The sequence below is a fragment of the Mesocricetus auratus genome, unplaced genomic scaffold (assembly GCF_017639785.1).
Source record: "Mesocricetus auratus isolate SY011 unplaced genomic scaffold, BCM_Maur_2.0 Super-Scaffold_4256, whole genome shotgun sequence".
In the NCBI taxonomy this organism is placed as follows: domain Eukaryota; kingdom Metazoa; phylum Chordata; class Mammalia; order Rodentia; family Cricetidae; genus Mesocricetus; species Mesocricetus auratus.
This window is the reverse complement of record NW_024429182.1, coordinates 82607633-82630198: the sequence shown is the minus strand read 5'-3', so window position 1 is coordinate 82630198 and position 22566 is coordinate 82607633. Positions and strand designations below refer to the sequence as shown.

General features: G+C 43.2%; 1 protein-coding gene across 1 annotated transcript in view; it reads left to right on the top strand.

The window, feature by feature from the left end:
* The first annotated feature begins 674 nt into the window (after nucleotides 1-674).
* Nucleotides 675-22566, top strand: part of Nucb2 (nucleobindin 2) — a 35082-nt gene continuing 13190 nt past the window's right edge. The window contains exons 1-4 of the mRNA XM_005075630.4: nucleotides 675-800; nucleotides 6040-6199; nucleotides 20768-20911; nucleotides 21556-21663. Coding sequence (XP_005075687.1) covers nucleotides 20768-20911; nucleotides 21556-21663 — 252 coding nt within the window. The 5' untranslated portion in view covers nucleotides 675-800; nucleotides 6040-6199. The remainder of the gene's footprint in view (nucleotides 801-6039; nucleotides 6200-20767; nucleotides 20912-21555; nucleotides 21664-22566) is intronic.

Genomic DNA, 22566 nt, shown 5'->3' with positions numbered 1-22566 from the left:
TTCCTTAATTGCTTTTGTTAGCTTTTAGTTGCAGCAAGTAATAATACACAGTAATACATAACCTAGGACCAATTTTTTTTTTAGAAAAAAATTAAAGATCAGTAAGGTGTGAGTAACTGGTTCTCAAGCTTCCAAGCCAGCTCCAAGGGCTCTAAAGGCTTTTCTAAGCCTCCAACTATGTGCATCCAGGAGCCCCATGGTTAAAATGAGACGAAGATGTCTCTGCTCCACGAGGCAGGGAGTAGAGAAGGCTGTATCTGAAGATGTACATAAGATAAAAATGAGGTAGACACAAGCCACAGTGACTCGAGGCCCAGGATAACTAGAGTTAAACACTATTCCAAGTCTCTGGACCCGCAAGAGGCCTGCCACCTTTTTCTCCATCACTCTGGACGCTGCAGGCACAAGAAGAGACCAAAAGCCCGGCTATCCCTAAGATTCTGTGGTAGATCCCCGGCTAAGTTCTGCTCCACAAACTAAATCAGAACACCAAGCTAAGGAAGAGGCGCGGCCTCCTCGCTGGCGTCGGAGAGCGCCACGTCCCTCTTGGCTAGATCTTCCCGAAGCTCCTACGCGTAGGCGCTTCCCTGAACCAACTCACCAATAGGCGTCCTCCGCGATCCGGAGCCCGACCAATTAGTGGCTGTCGGGGGCGGAGGCAGTCACCATGGCAACCAGGAGGCGGGCATGCAGGAGGCTGTGGAATAGAGCACGGCGGAGGGCCGTGGGCTGGGAAAGACTGGAGTTCGCGCGGCTGGCAACAGTCGGCTTAGCCTCGCACGCGGAGATCCTGCAGAGAGGTCAGTGGCGCGGAGCTGGATGCAAATCCCGGCCTCAGGGAGGCTTGGGCGGCTCCAAGGGGGAGAGGACGCAGATCTTCGCTTGTCTTGCCCGGGCTGTGAGCTTAAGAGGGCCGAGTTGTGGGCTGGCAGGGCTGGAGAGGGTCTCCTAGCTATAGCTCCAGGCTCCGGCTCCTCTCCACCGCTATTCTTACTACAGAGCACCTGATCTGTCTTCAGGGTCGGTGGCACAAGCAGGCGGTGTAGGTGCTGGACTAAAACTGGGGCGGGGTTCGTGGGTGAGGGGGATGCCTACTGGTGAGGACTCTGGATCTATCAATTCCGTGCAGATGCTCAGCGCCGCGGAGCAAAGCTAGGCCCAGGAACACAGCTCTTCCCTGGGGTATGTGAAGCCAGCATCTTTTGCTACTAAGGAGAAAGTTCATGCCAGCTGTGGTATCGTTTGCCCCAAAGTGACAAATTAGGCGAAAGAAGAGCTCTTTCGATATAGGGGAACAGAAAGATAACACTTTCTTGTTGCACCTGCTGAATGTTAACTCGGTGGACTGATGTGGTTATTGTGGTTGAAGCAGGCAACGGTCTTACATGGCAAGTATTTTGCAAAATTAGAAAGGGGTGGAGGGGGAGAGAACGAAAATGAACATAAATTGGACGCTGTGTGCTATTATCTTAAGTTCCTTTTTTAAGGCTCTGTTAAATTTGTGGATGAATAATATAAATACTACCGTCTCCAAAAAAAAAAAAAAAACCACCTTGATGATAACAAAAGGCAGGAAGCTGTGACTCACACAGTCTCAGTTCTTAGGGGAGCCTGAGGCAGGAGGATCTTTTGCCACTGATCTTAAGAAATCGATACTAGCATGAACAGCAGTCTCTCTCTCTCTCTCTCTCTCTCTCTCTCTCTCTCTCTCTCTCTCTCTCTCTCTCTGTGTCTCTCTCTTACACACACACACGCACACGCACACACACACACACACACACACACGACTTAAATGGAAATATTTGTTTTGGTGAGTTATGTTTGATTGCGGCATTTCCCTATTGGATAGCTGAAAGAGTTGAGATTACCCTAAACTCAGGAGGTGATAGGATTGTGTCAGGCATTCAGACCAGATAGCCTTTGGCTATTTAAAATGCTTCCCTGACTTGTTTTGTTAAGTAACTGTACTCTAGTAATATGCAGATTATTTTGTCTTGCCCTTCTTAGAAATTACATCAGGAGTTTTCCTCATTTAAGCTTGTTATAGTTTTATAAAACTCGAGCAAATTCAACAAATAATGAATGAATGTTCCTTGGTTAACACAATAGTGTGAAGTATTAAAATCATGGAAATTTAGAATTACAAATGAAATCTCAGATAGTATCAGTCTAGTTATTAAGTAAGCACAGAAGCTCTCAGCATCTGGTTTGTAGGTGTTCTCATTTCTGAGAACCATTTAGATGACTCAGTGAATAAAGTCTCTTACAGGCAAGCCTGATGTCCTTCTGTGTGACCCCTGTGGCCCATGTGGTAGAAGGAGGACACCAATTCCTGTTGTCCTTTGACCTCCACACAAACATCCATAAATAAAAAATTTAAAAACATCTATCTGCCTCCTTGTGGATTTACAGATGCTGTTCTTAGGACTTCCTGATTTTACCCACAGACCTGTGGTGGAGCCCCTGCTGTGTTTATTTTTCTCTGTTCTCCCAAGGTGCTTACTGTTTCAGTGTGTGTGTGTGTGTGTGTGTGTGTAGGCCAGAGGTCCATTTCAGTTCTTCTATCACTTTCAGCATGTTTTGAGACCTAGAGCTCACCTGTGTGGCCAGAATAGCTGGCAAGGAGCCCTAGGGATCCTCCTGCCTCTTCCTCCCTGCTGGGATTATAGGCATGCAGCCTGCCTGCCTTTTTATGTGGGTGCTTGGGATTCAAACTCAGGTCCTATGCCTGCCTCTGCTGGGATTAAAGGTGTGTGTCATCACTGCCCTTGTGTTTCCTACTTTCTAAGGACACTTTAAGTGGCTGGTGTCTGCAAAATATTTCTTTGGGTATTTGGGAGTTCAAGTGCCAGTTTTTTTTTTAAATATATTGAAGGGCTAGCAAGATGAGTCTGAGAGTAAAGGCGCTTCCTGCCAAGCCTGATGACCTGAGTTCAATCCCATAGCCATGTCAAGGTGGAAGAGGAGAACTGACTCCTCCAGGTTGTTCTCTAACTTCTGTTTGAATGTCATGGAGCTCATGTCCACATACATGAAGTAAATACATAAATACAGAAAAATAAAAAAAAAAGAATTCTTAAAAGTGATACTATGTGAGTTGTGTAACTGGCTCAGCGATTAGGAATGCTTGATTTTCCAGAGGATCTGTATTGGGTTCCCAGTACTCATATCCAGCGGTTCACAGCCACTTGTAACTCCAGTTTAGGAGATGACATCCTTTTCTGGCCTCTTCAGGCACACTCACACATGTGATACACACACACACACACACACACACACACACTACACACACACACAAATAAAAAATAAAACGTGTTGAAGATAACTTATATTCTATTAATAAAATTTAATAAATTTTATTTAATTTTAAGACAAGTTTCATGTAGCCCAGGCTGTCCTGGAACTCACTGTGTAGCCCAGGTTGGCCTCAAATTTAAGGCAATCTCCTGCCTTACCCTCCTGAATTCTGGGATTACAGGTAGTAGCCATCACGTCCAGTCTTATGGTCAGGAAATCAAGACTCAGAAAAATCAAGTCACAGACTAAGGATATGGCTCAGTGGTAGAGCTCTTTCTTAGCATCCACTCAATTTCAGGCGGGGAGTGGGGGGAGGCCAGTGGGGGTGGAGAAAAGTGCAGGTAACTGGCAAATAAATGAATGAGGCTAGGGTTCAATGTGCTGTTTCTTTGTTTTTACTATGCTGTATTGAAGACATGTACAAAATACAACCTGCATATTCTCGCTGCTCTATGTAGATAGTCTTATATTTAATATGCCACCTAAAAAGACACCTGTTACTAAAATTTGAAGAGGCTTGATTTGCTTATTTTCTTTGCAGACGACACAGAAAGACTTCTCTTCAGCACTGAGTTTCAACATGTGTGTCTTGTTTTACGTAGTGGGGTTTCAGAAAAGGCTTTGAAATGTACTGCTTTTGATCTCTGTGGCAGGGAGAGTTGGCTCAGTGGGTAAGTGCACTTGCTGCTGTTACAGAGGATCTGGGTTCAGTTCCCAGAACCCACATCAGGCTGCTCACAACTGCCTGTAACTTCCATTTCAGAGGCTTTGACGCCCTCTCCTCGCTCCCACAGGCACCTGCATGCATATGGTACACATCCAGATAAGTAGACACGCACACATAAAATATAATAATAATAATAGCAATATAACACATCTGTGACAAACTGGGATCAGTGTAATGAAAATATTTCAGTATTTATTTTTGTATGTGTGTACCATGGCATGCATGTGGAAGGTCAGAGGACAACTTAAGAAGTCATTTCTCTTCTACCATTTGGGTTCTGGGCCCAGGTGTGTCAAGCTTAGTAGCAAGTGCCTTTACCCACTAAGCCATCTTACTGCCTTCAAGTTACTTGTTTTAAGGTAGTAGTAAGTATAAGAATTTGTTAATTCTTCTATGATGAAATTCTCCTTTATTCCCCTTTCTTTCTTGTTTTGCTTTGGTTTATTTTGTTTGTCAGGTTTGGTTTTTTAGTTTTTCTTTTAAATCTTATTTTGTTTTGAGGTTGCAAGGGTGGGGGGATGGACGAGGATAGAATGCTTTATATGAAAACTTCAAAGAATCAATAGCAAGTTTTAAAAAAAGAATTTGTTAATTCTTTAATTTTTTTCGGACAGTCTCATTTTTCCATGACTGGCCTCAGACTCTATATATAGCCATAGATGGCTGATCCCCTGTTTTTTCCCTCATGCTGCATCAACAAGTTGTGTAATACCATACCTGACTTTCCAGCTAAGGACTTAACAGAACAAGTTATTCTTGGAGCTGGAGAGATGGCTTGAGGTTAAGAGTACTCGTTACTCTTGCAGGGGACCTGAGTTTTGTCCTCACAGTGGCTCACAACTACCTATAACTCCAATTCTGACCTCTAGGACGACCAGGCATGCAGGTGGTACTCATACATACTTACATGAAGGAACTCACACATACACATAGAATAAAAACAAATACCTTTAAAAAAGAAAAAGAAAAGGTTACCCTATGCTTTAGTCAATGTTTTATTTCTGTGAAGGGACTCTATGACCATGGTGATTCTTATAAAGGAAGGCATTTAACTGGGGCTTGCTTACAGTTCCAGAGGCTTATTACATTATTATCATGTTGGAGAGCATGGCAGCATTCAGGGAGAAGGAACTGAGGGTTTTACATCTGGATCTACAAACAGCAGCAAGAGAGAGCCACTGGGCCTGGCTTGGGTTTTTGAAACCTCAAAGCCCACCCCCAGTGACACACTTCCTCTAACAAGGCCATACCTGTCAATCCTTTCAAATAGTGCCACTCCCTAAGCTTTTAAATATATGAACCTATGGTAGCCATTCTTATTCAAACCACCACAGTGTTTGTCATAAAGTCTGTGTATTTGCTGAGAAAAACAAATGCTCTTATCCTGAGTTTTGTCCAGCGTGGTGCAACTTAGGCATTGTGAACAGAATCTGTTTGTTCTGATCTTTGACTGTTTATTTTACCATTAAACTGGCAGGTCATAAAAACATGATACCTCAGCCGGGTGGTGGTGACGCACGCTTTTAATCCCAGAACTTGGGAGGCAGAGGTAGGCGGATCTCTGTGAGTTCGAGGCCAGGCTGGACCGACAGCCTCCAAAACAATACAGAGAAACCCTGTCTCAAAAAAACCAAAAAAAAAAAAAAAAAAAAAGAAAAAAACATGATACCTCTCTCTTGTTTTCTCTCCCTTCCTGCCTCCCTGCCTCCCTCCCTCCTAACCTCTTCCTGTCTTTCTTTTCGTTCTTTTTTTTTCTTTTTTCTTTTTTTTTTTTTTTGAGACAGGCTCTCTTCATAGTCCTGGCTATCCTGGAACTCACTCTGTAGACCAGCCTGTCCTCAAATTCACAGAGATCCTCTGCCTGGAGAGCTAGGATTAAAGGCATGGGCCACTAATATTTTGCTTTTCTACTAATTGTATGCTATGTATATAATAGCACATATTCTTGTGTACTATTCCCACTGAATAAGGATACGGTTATAATTCATTGTCATGTTTAATCTCTCTCCATTTAGATTCCAAGAGTCAGTTTCTCAAGGGAAAAAACTGGGCCAAGAGCCAAGACCTGTTCTCCAAAACTTAATATTGTGTAGATCATCTTACCCCTTGAGATCTCAGTGGCCTCATCTGTGAAAAAAAAAGAAGAAAAAGATAAAACCTTTAACCTGTCTGAAGGTAAGTGTTAAGTGAAGAATTGTCTTTTGTGACAAACAAAAACAGAAGAAAACAGACATAATGGAAACGTGGTAGCAGTGTTGGTGGTGGCACACATCTTTAATCCGAACACTTGGGAGGCAGGGGCAGGCTGATCTCTAAGAGGTTGAGGCCAGCCTGGTCTACAGAGTAAATTCCAGGACAGCCAGGCCTACACAGAGAAACCCTGTCTCAAAAAACAAAACAAAACAAAAAAACAAAAATAAGGAAATAAAAAAATAACCCCCCCAAACAATGACAAAAACAATAACTAGAACAAAAACAAAAAAACAAACCAACAACCCAGGCACAGTGGTGGCTTAAACACACAGAATTTATTTTCTCATATAAAATATTTGTCTTTATGGGAGGAGAGGGGGAGAGAAAGTAAAGACAGCTCTCTGTGTAGCCCAGGCTGACCTTGTGCTGACAGTAATGCTCCTGCCCTAGCTTCCTGTGTGATGGGATTACAAGCACTCAGCACCACATCTGGCTTCAGCTAATTTCTTAAAGGTTTAGTTGATTTAGTGTGTAAGTGTATGCATGCTTCCATGAGTGCCTGCAGAGGCCAATCTCAGGCCAGTGGAGCTGCGATTGCAGGAGACTGAGCTGTCCAACACATGTGCTGAGAATGGAACATGGGTGAAGAGGAGTGTGTGCTCCTAACCCCTAGCCATCTCTCTAGACCATAAAATAACTCTGTTTTTCAGTTTCAATTTTATTTTATGTGGATGTGTGTTTTGCTTGCATTCATGTCTGTACCATGTGTGTGCCTGGTGCCTTCAAGAGACCAGAGGAGTGTGTCATAAACCCCTGGAACTGGAGTGACAGGCGGTTGTGAACAGCCATGTGGATGCAGGGAGCTGAACATAGGTTCTCTGGAAGAGCAGCCAGTGCTCTTAGTACTGAGCCATCTCTCCAGCACCTAAGTTAATTCTTGAAGTCATAGTTCAGAATAGGCAGAGTGACTTCGTAAAGTAGTCTGAGAGACCTAATCTTCTAGTTTTGATCTGTTGCCCCTAAGGGTCTCATAGGTCTCAAAATTAAAGATGACTGCCAGACCTCCACTGTCACAGTGGGGTTCCAGACAGCAAGGCAAAGACAAAGAAAAATGCATTCTCTCTCTTTGGAGACTCCTTGAACCAAAGCTCAGGCTTCAAGGAAGCATAGCTGGAGATGTGACTACTCTCAATAAAATGGGGTTTGTGCTACTGAGAAGGAAGGAATAATCTGGATATCAGCAGGAACGCAGAAGTTTCTGCCATAGGTGGGGTTTCCTATTCTCACTTCTGAGCTTGGGGCCTTGGCAGTGACTTACAGTGACCCCTGCCTAGAGAAAGAAACAATGTTTGCTCTACATTTCTGTTATTTTCTTGGGTGGTTTGTTTGTTTCTTCTAATTCTTTGTGTCTTTTTTTTTTTTTTTTTTTTAGACAGGATCTTGCTATATAGTCCTGGCTGATCTGAAACTCAAAATGCAGCCAGTCTGTTGAACTAGCTTGCTTCTGTTGTGATTACAGGCCCATGCCCTGGTGCTTGGCTCTGCTTTCCTTTCATTCCATGATTCATTACAGAGATACCTCTCTCTTGTTTGGAGGTTTTTTCTGGTTATTTAAAAACAACCACCCATATGTGTTCAGTGGATATTTGTTGTGCAACTGATGGATGTGTAGAGATGAGCTGATTTCTGTCCAATTGCAAGCAGTAATGTAAGCAAGACACTAGAATGATAGAGACCTTTTCTCAAGGGTGTCACCTGACCAGTCATTAAAAGTGACTGTATTGATAAGTGTATTCCCTCTTGGTGTATTCTTTGCATTTGAGATGGTCACACAGGACACTTGTTTGCCTGCCTTTCTAGTTGAAAGGAGTTGGTTGTTTTAAAATCACTTAGCTCTTACCTGTCAATTAATTTTTTATTCCACTACTGGCCCTTGCATAATTTAAGTATACCATTTTTGGGGGCAGTATTAGAATTGAAATCAGGGCCTCACAATGCTCCTTAACTCCTCTATACAGAGCTACATATACCCAGCCTCAAGGCAGACCAATATTTTCTTTCCAGATTTTCCTTGTAGTATTTACAGATACCATATTTTGTCATTTAAAATGGTTCAGATGGCCAGGTATTGGGGGACACGGTTGTAATCCTAGAACTTTGGCGGTAGGTAGAGGTTGAGGATCAGGAGTTGGAGGCTAGCCTGGGATACAAGGTTCAATTGTCATTATTTTGGTGTAAAAAGGTGAATTTAGATTAATAACAGCAATTCAGGGAATGGATTTTTTAAAATCTTTTTTTAAAATTTAAATTAGAAACAAGCTCCCTTGGGGGCTGGAGAGATGGCTCAGAGGTTAAGAGCACTGACTATTCTTCCAGAGATCCTGAGTTCAATTCCCAGCAACCACATGGTGGCTCACAACCATCTATAATGAGATCTGGTATCCTCTTCTGGCATGCAGGCATACATGCAGACAGAACACTGAATACATAATAAATAAATAAATCTTAAAAAAAAGAAACAAGCTCCCTTTCCCTCAATCCCAGCTCCCTCTCCCTCCCTCTCTCACTTCCCACCAACTCCCCCAGTCCCCTACTCAATCCTCACTCTGCTCCCCAGGTGAGGGGAGGGTGAGGCCATCCATGGGGGATCTCCAGAGTCTGTCATTTCATCCAGGGCAGGGCCTAGGCCCTCCCCCATGTGTCTAGGCTGAGAGAACATTCCTCAATGTAGGATGGGCACCCAAAGTCCACTTGTATGCCAGGGATAAATGCTGGTCTACTACCCAAGGTCCCATAGATTACCTAGACCTTCTCACTGACACCCACGTTCAGGGGGTCTGGATCAGTCCCATCCTGGCCTCTCTCAGCCATCAGCCTGGGGTCCAAGAGTTTCCCCTTGTTCAGGTCAGCTGTTTCTGTGGGTTTCACCAGTCTGGTCTTGACCCTTTTGCTCATCAGTCCTCCCTCTCTTTCACTGGGTTCCAGTTCAGTTCAGTGCTTAGTGTGGGTGTCTTCCTCTGCCACTGGATGAAGGCTCTAGGATGGCATACAAAGTAGTCGTCAAACTCATTATCAGGGAAGGGCATTTAAGATAGCCTCTCCACTATTGCTTAGTTTACCAGTTGGTGTCCTCCTTGTAGATCTCTGGAAATCTCACTAGTGCCAGATCTCTCCTCAAACCTATAATGGCTCCTCTATTAAGGTATCTCTCATCCTGCTCTCTTCTATTCTTCTCCTGACTCAACTTTCCTGCTCTCCTATGTCCTCCCCTCCCCTCCTCTTTTTCCCAGCTCTGGGGATGGAATTTTAAGTGAGGAAGAATCTAAGGAGCCAATCAGCAGTGTAGTGTTTATAGGCAGGAGATAAAGAGAGATTAAGATTTTATGCCTATGAAGTGTGTTTACATTTCACAGGCGCTTGTACTTTTCCTCTTAATACTTGGGCATGGCACAACTTCCGACTGGCCTTGATCTCACTGTGGAATTTAAAACGACCTTGAACTTCTGATTCTTCAACTTCTGCCTCTCTAGTGTGGGGATTACAGGCAGGAAGCACCATGCTGGGTTTTGTGCAGCCCTGGAACTCTAAGCAAGCAAGTTCTCTCCCATAATCAGTGTCTTCTGAGCCTCTTGTTGGATTCAAGTCCACTTGACATTTGAGTCACCAGACTAAATATGTCTATCCCTGAATACCACACTAATATCTCAGGTTTTGTTTTGCTTTGATGGCTTGACACAGTCTTACTCTGTAGTCCAGGCTAGTCTCACACTTGCTACCATCCCTCATGTTTTAGCCTCCTTCATGCTGGGCTCAGCTTAGTTAAAAAATTTTTTTTCAGGGCTGGAGAGATGGCTCAGTAGTTAAGAGCACTGGCTGCTTTACCAGTGGACCTGGGTTCTAGTTCCACCACCCACAGGTGTCTCACAACTGGCTGTAACTCCAGTCCCAGGGGATCTGACACCCTCTTCTGGCCTCTGTGTACACTACATACTCATGGTGTATAGACATACATGCAGGCAAAACACCCACATATCTAAAACTAAATGTGTATTGTTTTAAAAGTAACTTTACCCTCTCTAAATCTAAATTGCTTATTGATAACCCGCCTCTCTCACAATATTAAAGACTTCCATGTTGAAGAACCATCTATCCTACTTACCTTTGCTTTCTTTTGTAATATCTGATATGAATACTTAATATATAAACATTTGTTCAACACACACACACACACACACACACTCACTTCAGCCTTAAAAAGAAGAGCAAAAGGGAGGATTAAGGGAGGGAAATTTTTTTAAAAAGGGGGAGGAAGAAAAAAGATTCACAAAGTCAGGGGCAGGGCTAAGAAGATGACCCAGTGGATAAGAAGGCTTGGTGTGCAAGCATGAGGATCTGAGTCCAAATCCCTAGAACTTGCTGGGTCGTGGTGACACACACCGTTAATTCCAGGTGACAGAGGTAGGCAGATCTCAGTGAGTCAGAGGCCAGTCTAATCTACAGAGTGAGTTCCAGGTCAGGCTCCAAAACTACAGAGAGAAACTCTGTCTCAAAAAGCAAAAACCAAACCAAAACAAAACAAAAATTCCCAGAACTCAGGTAAAGAGCTGGGCATTATCCCTTGTGTACCTGTAGCCCCAGCCTCTCTGTCTTGCATGTGAACACACACCACCATACAATATTCCCGCCCAACTTACAGTTTATACTCCTAACTGGATCACTACTTGACTACTTGAGTGATTTCACAGCTAAGAAATCTGGCTCTGTGTGTGAGTCACAGCTTTGTTTTGTTTTTTTTTTCCTGGACTTGGAACTTGGGAGGCTTGTTTTGGATTTCCTGGATACATGGGGAAGACTCTGATTCCTTCTGGACCCATACATTTTATGTTGTCTTATCATGGGACTGGGGATGTGCTCATTTGTCAAGTGTTTGCCTGGCATTCACCAAGCCCTGGGTTCAGTTGCTGGCACTTAATGAACTGGGTGTGAAGGCGCACGCCTTAGTCCTAACACCCAGGAAGATGGAGGTAGGAAGATTCAGGTCACCCTTGACTGTATAGTAAGTTCAAGGCAATCTGGAAGCAAAATGAAACAAAACAAAACATCCTACTACGTCCCACTAGATGTGGTGGCTCCTGCCTGTGATCTCAGCATTGGGAAGGGTGAGGCAGGACTGCTTGGAAGGATACCAGCCTGGACTGTACAGTGAGTTTATTCTGCTCTTAAAGAAGTTATTGTCAGCCTGTAATGTTTGGCTCCATCTCCTGGTCAGCAGTTGGCACACTGTTTCCTTTCAGGGTCTGTATTGGAAGGAGAGGAATGATAAAGAATGGCCACTCCTACTGACTGTCAGTTACCTCTCCTCTTCCTCAGCACTTCTGTGCAAGATTCATACATTTTCCAGTTGACAGCAGTCTATAAATGGATCTGTCACTTTTGACATCATGTTGGTGCTTAAAGAGATTTCTCTGTCATTTCCTTTCACCTAATGTATGTGAACACTTCCCATTTCTTCTGTTGCTGTAACAGTTGATATTTATTGAATCTTTACTAAGGACCTAAGTGATGTTTAAGTTAATTGTTCTAGTTATATCTAGAATGAGCACAAAAGACTAAAATCTTATGGGGGATATATTTAAAATAGTTTTCTATTTTTGTTGTTGTTTTTTCGAGATAGGATTTCTCTGTGCAGCCTTGTCTGTCCTGGAACTCACTCTGTAGACTAGGCTGGCCTCAAAAATCTCAGAGATTCTCTTGCCTCTGCTTCCTGAGTGCTAGGATTAAAGGTGTGTGTCACCATTGCCTGGCTAGAATGGTTTCCATTGATCAAAAAGGAGTGAGCAGGTAAAGGCGCCACTGCTGCTGCTGCTGCTGCTGAGCCTATGACCTGAGTTCTGTTCATCCACCCAGGTGGTGGAAGGAGTGAACTGGCTTCTTCAGCATTCCTCTGATCTCCACATGGCATAGGGAGAGGCAGTGGCTATTAAAAGTCCAGGTAAATAGAAAGTCCTAAAGAAGATGGTAGATGCCATACTCTGTGTTTCATTGACAGGACACACGACTGTATGGCATGTAGAAAAAAAAATACTGTCCATGAAAACTGAGGCAACCATACATGTTATATCATGCACAGTTCCATTTTGCTTACTGAAAGAGCCTTTAAAGATTAGGCATACAGCTTTTGTGCAGCATTTATAAGATTTATTTTTCTTTTATGTGTGAGTGTTTAGCCTGCATGTCTGAGTAGCACATCTATTCAGTGCCCAAGGAGACCAGAGAGAGTGTCAGATTCCCTGGGATTGGAGTTACAGGCAGTTGCGAATCACTATTTGGGTGCTGCGAATTGAACTGTGGCCCCCTGGAAGAGCTGCCAGTGTCCTTAACTGCTGCACCATCTCTCCAGTCCTGCATTTTCTTGTCAGGCCCCATTGCCTGGCAGTTTTCTTCTAATCCTGTAGCTTGAATTTCCCAAGCTTTGGTGCTGGAGTTTTCTGTGTGTGACCATTAGCTGGCAGACAGCTTTCAGCTCTATGTTCTTCCCCAAACTCTTTAAATGGTTTGTTAACCAGAAGCACTGACAGCTGTCAGCTGTGGAGCAACACCACCAATCTGTGTTCTTTTCCAGGCGTCTTGTTCCTTAACTGCTCATCCACATGGTATCAGAATGCTTCGGGTGCTAAGCTAACATGCTTAGCAGGTTACACTGGGCTCTTCAGCATTTAACCCAGATTTACCCATTCTAATTTAGCTGCATGGCTCCCACCCCCACAAGAGCACACGGTGACATCTTTGGGAAGCTGCTTTGTAGTTTCAAATGTAACGTGTCCGCAGCTTTGGCCAGCTATTTTTTCTGATAGTCTTTCAGTGGAGTGCTCTAGAAACCTACTCATGGACTGGAGATGTAGTTCAGTTGATAGAGTGCCTACTTGGATGTAGGAAGCCCTGGGTTCATCCCAGCGTGTGGACCCACTGGATACAGTGTTCTCGAAGAGAGGCTAGCACCGTGGACATCCTCATAGTCGTCACCGAAATATCTTGTGCGACCTGATGAAATGAGCATTCCAATAAGCAAGTCTGCAGGAATCAAAAGTAATGGGCTGGGAATGGCTCAGTCTGCAGAGTGCTTGCCTAGCATGCACAAAGCTGTGGGGTCAGTCCCCACCACTGCGTAAGCTGAGCATGTCAGTGTATATTCATAATCTCAGCACTACCAGGAGGTAGAGGCAGGAGGATCAGAAGTTCAAAGCCGTCCTTGATTACCTAGGCCAGCCTGTCTAAGAACACACAAATAAATAAACATTTCAAAAAATAAAAACCATTATATGTACACTGTTGCATACCTGTAATCTCAACATTTAGGAGGCTGAGGCAGGAGGTCCCCTTGAGTTTGATGCCAGCCTGAGCTACATAGCAAGACCTTGTTTCAAAAGAGCAAAAGCCCATTCTCTCATGCCAGTCTCTTTCTCACTTTCGTGAAATGATTTTGAGGAATGGGAAAGAATATCAGAAGTTTGCCAGTGTTCCCATTGATTGGAATCAGCTTTGACCCTCATCCTGTGGTGCTGGGATCAAGCCCTTTGCCTGACATATGCTAGATAAGCACTGCCACTGACTTATATTCTCAGCCATTCTTTTCTTATGTGACACACTGCTGGGAGTTATGACACATCTGCTCAGTGCTAGGAGGACATTACTGACAGTTTGACATCCATCGTATCAGCTCAGTACTTGGGAAAACACATTGGACCTGTAGTCAGTTTCTGCTGCCCTCAACTGTGCTCTGCAGCTGCTCATAGGGAATTCTGTTGTGTCTCACAATGTAAAGCAACACGGCTTTGTGTAATAGCTTCCTGTTCAAAGTCTGGTAAAGCAGTTAGTGCCCATAAAAAGAGAAGGCCAGCTTGTTCCTCTAACAACAGTGTTTGCCTCACCTAGCTGCTTCATTTCCTCACACAGAAGAACACTTGAATGCCAAACTTTAATCCTTTTTTCCTTGGAGGTCTGGAGATTGAGTTTAGGGCTCTATGCATACTCTGTACGAATTCCACCACAAACTATGTCTGCAGCCCTTTGTTTGTTCCTTTGTAGCCCAGGATGGCCTCGAACTCTCTGCTGTCCTTCTGCCTCAGCCTTCTGAGTGCTATGGTCATGGGTGTGCACCACGGAGTAGACCAGCAAGACATAACAATAATGCGAAAAGTCTGAGGTTATGACAGTAAGAAAAACTGTAATAAAGCGTAAGACATTGCTCTTGTCACCTGGCCAGTCAGTTTTTTTTTTCAATTAACTGAAAGACAATCCCTGATGTCTTATTAATCTAAAGACTCATGTATCAAGTTGATCAAGTACAGAATCAGTAATCTGAGTACATATAAACAGGAAATATTTGAATTAGAAGGCAGACAGGGCTGGAGAGATGGCTTGGTGGTTAGGAACACTTGTTGCCCTTGCAGAGGACCCAAATTTGGTTCTCAGAACCCACATGGCTGCTCACAACTGTCTGTAACTCCTGTTCCAGGGGATCAAACCCCGCCTCTTCTGAGCTCCTCAGGCACACTATGTGGATGTGATACATAGGTATACATGCAGGCAAAAGCACTCATATGAAATAAATAAAAGAAATCTCAAATTTTAAAAAGAAAAGAAGGCAGAGATTACACTTGCATAATGGAAGGAGGGAGCCCAGTCGTCACAGTTCCTCTGTGACTGTCACACGTTCACTATGGGACATGTGCACACACATACGCAATAAGTCAATAAATGAAAACAAAAGGAAAGAAGGCAGAGGTGGTCAGCTATACAGAACAGTGTATGTGTATATACATGCACATGCTTATGTATTAGCACACTGATAGGAACACAACTGGATCAGCAGTGCTGGTTTCAAATAAAACTGACCTAAGGCGAATTGAGACAGAGTCACTCAAAAGCAAAGGGCTAGAAAGTCTTTAATTTATGAAACTCGTGCTTAAGTAAAAATTGACAGAATTATCAGTAAAGTTACAAAGAAAGCAGATCATGCTTTTTTTCTGATAGATACAGAGCAAAAGATGAAATTGCTAAGAATATAAAATTTAGACAAAATGATAAAGCATGCCTAGTGTAGATGCCAAGCGTGGGTGACAAATTATGGCTTTTTCTCCACATTAAAAACATTTAGCTTGAGTTTTTTTGCAGTATCCCTTTTTGTAAAATTGAAAGATGATTTTATATCATGTAATTTACACACACACACACACACACACACACACACACACACACACACACACACTGTAGTCCAGGCTGGCTTCAAGCTCACAATCTTTCTTCTTTAGCCTCTAGAAGCCGGAATTACAGCATGTGTCTGTAACACAAATTAATAAATGACCCAGAGACTGATATTGGGATTCAAACTTCATGCTGAATATCAGAAGAGCAAAGTAACTTGCCACTAGCTTCTTACCTGTATCTCAGGCTGAATGGGTTGATCCTGTCTCCACAAGCTCTCATCTGGCTTGAGAATGAATGCCTTATACTGAATCCTGATACTGACTTATATATCTCTCATGAGTCCTGGGATAAAAGGTGTGAGCTATAATTCTCTTTTAAACTAATTCACTCCTGTGTAGATCTGGGTGGCCTTGGACTCACAGAGATCTGTCTACCTCTTAATACTGAGTTCTAGGATTAAAGATGTTTATACCACCTCCTAGCTTCTGACTGCTGGGATTAAAGGTGTGTGCCTGGCTTCTATGGCCTGCGACTGACTTCACTTTTCTGAATCCTCAGGCAAGCTTTAGTGATCATAAACAATATATCACTACATGTGTCCCCATACTGAGCTACACTCCATCTCAATTTAAAGTGTTCGGTTGACTGATGTTTAGTGCACTCTGATGTTGTATGGCTGTTCCCTCTATCTGAATTAGCACAGTTTCCTCCCCACTGAACAAATTCTTCCCAGCAGCCTTTGCTGCTCCTTTCCTCTCCTGGTGCCCTTAGCCCTAAGCAGTGATAATCTACTTCTCTAGGGATTTGCCTGTTGGGGCATTTTAACATGGATTGAATCATATAAATAACATGTATCGTTTTTTGCTTTTGATTGTGTTTACTATTATATGGGATTGATAAAACCACAGATTTCTCCTTTAAAATCTCAGTTTTTGACTTTTCAAAATGACTAAAGAGCAAAATAGTCTTTGGTTTTGAATGGCATATCATGATGAATTGTCTTAGCCATGTAAAACTGAAACTGGACCCAGAGTGAATGAACACAGGCCCATCAGCTTCTCAGCCTGAGCATCTTTCCTGCCTGCCTGAAGCAAGCCAGGAGTTAGGTCAGAGCCTGTTTCCAGAGTATGGTCTTTTCTTGGATTTATCTCTTTTTCAGTTGTCTCTAGGTAAGAACTTCCTTTGGTAGTAGATCTGTGCTGGCCTTGCTATTGGCTTTTGTGTATGAGCACTGGTACCAGCTTCTTGCTTTACCAGTATAATGCTAGGCTCTCTCTGTAAGCCCTGTTCAACTAGAGGTTTAAAAGGTTTTTATAAATTGTTTAATCTCGTAATTTTGTACAGTTGGTTTGAGCACAAGCAATTTTATTGGTATTTCTGTTTTAGGTGCTAGAAAAGACCTCTACTTTACCCACTGATTTGATAGTGGGATTTATAATACGAGGGTTGAACTGGATGTGGTGGTCTAGGCCTGTGAAAGGCGGGAGGACCAAGAGTTCAGGGTTATCCTTGGCTACACAGAAAGTTTGAGACCAGCCTGGACCACATGACTTTGTCTCAATAAAGAAAAAATAGTGAGGTCTAGAGAAATCCCCCAAGTTAAAACAGTTCGGTGACTGATTTGTGATGACACAAGTACTGCTGTGGCTAGTTTCAGCCAGCACTGGAGTATAGACCTAAGGGGCAGTGGGGAAGTAGCTTAGTTGGTAAAGTGCTTGTTGTGCAAGAATGAGGATTTGAGTTTGACTCCTAGAACCTCCATAAAAAGCCAGGCTTGGTGGCAAGTGCTTGTAATCACAGCAGAGGGCAGTGAAGACAAGTAGATCCCCAGCCAGCCAGCTTAGTCCACCTAGCAAACTCCAGGCCCCACCGAGAAACCGTGTCTCAGAAAACAAGGTAGAGAGCTTGTGAAGTCTCTGGTTACCATGTGAGCACAAGCATGGGTGTGCACCACATCCCATCTCCATACAAAAATGCAAACAAAGAAGACTATACACCTAAATTTGATCCTGCCCTGCTGTTAGTATAAACTCATTTTTTATTACATTTGGATCAACACACTGCCACCTACCCTAGTGCAGGGGATGAAATCAGGGCCTTATTCATAATTGGCAAGTGTTTCTATTGCCCAGCTGCATCCCCAGCCCCCAAACTACCTTGTAGATAAGCTTTCTAAACAGTACAGCAGAGAACAGTGGTTTCTGTTGCTTTTTTTTGTTTTTTGTTTTTTGTTTTTTTTTGTTTGTTTTACGAGACAGGGTTTCTCTGTATTGTTTTGGAGGCTGTCGGTCCAGCCCGGCCTCGAACTCACAGAGATCCGCCTGTCTCTGCCTCCTGAGTGCTGGGATTAAAGGCGTGCACCACCACCGCCCGGCTTCTGTTGCTTTTGAATTAGCTACAGGACTTGATAAAAGAGATTGTGGGGCTCTTCCCAAGTCTGTGGTTTGCAAGACCAGTGTAGACCCTGGGAATTTGCATTTCTGCCGAGGAGCTACTCACAGGTAACCTGCCACTTGGGTGTCAGTCACTTCAGGTCTCAGCCCTTCTCTATAGCATTCTGAGTACTGTATCTGTTTCCTATATGCCTTCCTTCATGCTGTGCATGTTATTAGCATTATTCTTGATCTGATCCCTAACCTAAGCCTTCATGTGTATAAGCACACAGTGTCAGATATTAATCATTTCTGATCCTTGCAGAGTGCTGAATCAGTATGAAAACAGAATAAAACTTGAACTATAGTATTCAAAATATTTGAAACCTTTTACTCTTTTCTTTTAACCTCTGACATCCTACTTGTGAGAGGTGAACATAATTACTATACTACAGAAAACTTTCCTACCTGATAGACCCGTGATTTTTTGTTATTGTCTTTTTGAAACATAGTCTCCTCTATATAGCCCTGGTTGGCCTAAAACTTTCTATGTAGACTAAACTGGCCACAATCTTTCTGCAATCCTCCTGCCTCTGCGTCTTGAGTTCTATGATTACAGGGGCGTGCCACCACACCTGGCCTACTTGGTATTTTATTGACCTGTTTATTTGAAAGCAGCTATGGGTTATTTTTGTTTGTTTTGAGAGAAGGTGTCTCTTTGTAGCCCTGGCTGTCCTGGAACTCTCTGTAGACCAGGCTGGCCTCAAACTCAGAAATCTGTCTACCTCTGCCTCCTGAGTGCTGGTATTAAAGGCATGCACCACCACCAACGGACTGTTTTCTGTTTGTTCTTGGTTTTGTTTTGTTTTTTAGATTCATTCATCATTCTCTGAGTGTGCCTATGTATCATGGGATACCTGTGGAGGCAAAAGGACAGCTTTCAGTGGTTAGTTCTCTCCAGCCATCAATGTGGGTACCAGGGACCAAACTCAGTTTGTTAGCCTTTCTAGGAAATGCCTTTACTCACTGGGCAATCTTACCAGCCTAGCTGGTTTTACCACTTTTTTTATTGTTGTTATTTGTTTGTTTTTAATGCCTACATATTTATATTTTATGTCTGTACATTTGAATGTAGTGCTCACAGAAGCCAAAAGAGGGCACCAAATCCTCTGGAACTGGAGCTGCAGGTGGCTGTGAGCAGCCAGATGTTTCTGAGCAGCAGCAAGTTCTCACAACTGCTGTCGCTGCAGCCTTTTGTTTTATTTATTTTTAGGGTTAAATTTATTTATTTATTTATTACTTTATGTGTATGGTATTTTGTCCTTGTGTGTGTTTTTGCACCACACGCACTCCTGCTGTCTTTGGAAGCCAGAAGATCCTGTGGAACTGGAGTTAGGTACAGTTGTGAGCAATCAGATGTGGGCGCTAGGGACTGAGCTCAGATCCTCTGCAAGAGCAGCAAGTGCTCTTAACCACTGAGCCATCTCTGTAGCCTCTTGTATTGAGCATCTTGTAATTAACCTTTTTTCCCCCTCCTGCTTTTTTTTTTTTTCCTCTCCCCTTTCCCCCTGAGACAGGGTTTCTCCGTGTAACTTTGGTTGACCTGGAACTCACTATGTAGACCAGGCTGGCCTCAAATAAAGAGATTCACCTGCCTCCTGAGTACTGGGATTAAAGGTGTGTACCATTACCACCCGCCCAGCTTGCTTGCTTTCTTCCATTTTTAGTTAGTATACAAAATAAATAATGGGTTTAATTACATTTTCATAATATGCATTGTGTTTTGTTCCTGTTTACTTCCCACTGCTCCTTCCCATCAGTCTTCCTCCTCTCTCTGGACCCCCTCTCCCTGTCTCCCACAAACAGCTTCCTTTCTGGTTTTCTGTCACAGGTGTGTAAATACGTGAGTTTAAATGTAGAGTCCTCACATGACATTAAACAAGCAAGTTTTATCTCCCCACCCCTTCCTCTTTCACCCTGTCATGTCTCCCTCCGTCTTTGCTGTCACCCCTTCCTCTCACCCTTACTTTCTCGTGGCCCCCTGGTTCCTTATTCCCATTGTGGTCTAAATGTTTGCCTTCTTTTGTTTATTTTTTTACTCAGAGTCTCTGCACCCAGAGTGGCCTGTAATTTAACTATGTAGCCCAGGCTGGCCTTGAACTCATGGCAATCCTCCTGCCTCAGCCTTCAAAGTCCTGGGATATAAGAGTGAGCCACCATGTCTAACTTTTAAATGTTTTCTTATATACTCAGTTTAGAAGTCAAAGTTTTGTTTCTTGTCTTTTTTAAATTTTGGCTGAAAAACATTTCTTCCTAAATTTCCTTCCTACCTTCTTCCCTCCTTCCTTTTGGTTTTTGAGACCGGATCTTGCTATGGTATCCTGGCTTGCTTGGAACTCACACTTGTCTCAGACGTACAGTGTCTTCCCAGTCTAACCTCCAAAGTGCTGGGATTATAGCTATGCACCAGCACACCAAACTTTGTTTGTTTTGAGGCAGAATATCGCCAGTAGTCCATCCATGATGGCCTAGAGCATACAATCCTGCTTCAGCCACCAGAGTACTAGGATGACGGGCCCATGCCAACTCCTCAGGCTCTCCTCTGATTTTCTTTGGTGATTAATTATAAGCATCAATTAAAAATAATAATCTAAAGCTGGGCGGTGGTGGTGCACGCCTTTAATCCCAGCACTCGGGAGGCAGAGGCAGGTGGATCTCTGTGAGTTCGAGACTAAGCTTGGTCTACTGAGTGAGTTCCAGGACAGGCTCCAAAACAATACAGAGAAACCCTGTCTTGAAAAAACAAAAACAAAAACAAAATCTGTTTTCATCTCATTTCCTGGAGTTTTTTTCCCCCTTTTAAACCTCTTGGGGATGAATATATGATGGACGCGGCACTGGCACTGGGAATACATGTCTGCAGCCTTATAGCATCTTTCCAGACTTTGCTGTAATGACTTCTTCATTTCAGATGAGGTGGAAGATCATCCAGCTACAGTACTGTTTTCTCTTGGTCCCGTGCATGCTTACTGCTCTGGAAGCTGTGCCTATAGATGTAGACAAGACCAAAGTACACAACACTGAGCCCGTGGAAAGTGCAAAGATAGAGCCACCAGTAAGTGCATGGGTGGATTAGAATAACTAAATGAATTCTATGGCAGTGGAGTACGAGGATTGCTGCTAAATGACTCGTGGTGAAATTCTGACCAGCTGAAGGACTGTGAAGTATTGCTGATGTTGACTGTGCATAGAATTCCACATTGAACAACTGTTTCCGGAGAGTACTGGGCAGGATATAACACTGACCACTGCTATTTAGTGTAATTGGTATATAGAAGAATTAATCAGAGTACATTTTTAATGTAGCAATACTCATTCAAAAGAGAAAGACTGTTATTTTCAAAGGAGGGAGAGATGATCATAGGGAGAAACCATTCATCACCCCCCCTACAGAAATTCATCCACACCACTGTGTTGTTTTCAGTGGTGGGGGTGGAACATGGAGCCTGTGCATTCTAGCTACATATCCAAACTTAAGTCTTCCGTTTCTAGACCACACAGGACATTTGCACTTATCTTGTAATAAATAAACAGTGATATTGGTCCCAATTCAAAACTCTTGATCTTGATTGCTGAAGTTGTCAAAGAACATTCTGTCTTGGTGCCATTTTGATAGATGTTGCTTTCCTGAGATGCAAGTCTTTCTGTTCAGACCAAGGCAAACTTTCTGAGCTGTGACTGTTGGTTTCTGATTCGAAGGACACAGGACTTTACTATGATGAATACCTCAAGCAAGTGATTGATGTTCTTGAAACAGATCAACATTTCAGAGAAAAACTCCAGAAAGCAGACATAGAGGAAATAAGGGTGAGTAGAGCTTAGCAACGGGTGTGGCAGAAAAATCTCACTGAGAAATAGATTGGAGGGTGGATCTGTGCTGTTACATCACAGAGTGGGTAGAAAACAGGCACGTGACCCATACAAAGCACAGTATGGAAAAAGGCTCAAAGTCATTCTCCCCTGCAGAGATTATGTCAGAGCTAAACTGTAGAAGGAAGAGGGAGGGGCTGGATGATGTATAAGCCATACATGCAAGGGCAGTGACTCATGCCACGAATAGGAAACACTTTGGAGTTAGAAATGGAGGCTATGAGTGATCAGATAATGGTGTTGGAGTCATGGGCCAAATGGCAGGGAGCTGTGTACAAGGGCAGTGACTTGGATTGTGTTCTGAGGACAGTAGGAAGTTACTCAGAGGTGAAGAGCAGGTTAGGGCCTGATTCTTCAGTCACTTCCAGATTAGCAGATGTGATAATGAGCTGTATCTTACATTAATACAGCAGTTGCAACCATTTGCCCCCATCCCAAGAACACCATTATGTATAATGTCCTGGTTGTATTGAAAATGTACAGTTGTACAGGTTATACTTGACACTATTTCATTATATATAAAGGGTTTATGCATTATGGGTTTCAATGTGTGTTTGGGTCCTGGAAACAATTCCCTATTCTAGGGGCTAAACTGAGGAAGGGCTGTTGTAGGTTTTAACTGTTCATCAGTTGTGAAGACATTTGGGTTATATCTGTTTATTTTGGTTGGCCTGAGTAGTGCTGCTGTGAACAGTGATGCTTAAGTTACTGTGTTAATGTGTTTCAGCCTGTCAATTATAGACCTGGGGATGGAATTGCTGGGTCACTTGCCCACTCCGGTTTTAACTTTTTAAAGAACTGCTTTGAAAGAATAGTTTGTTTCTGTCTTTCATGGCAGGG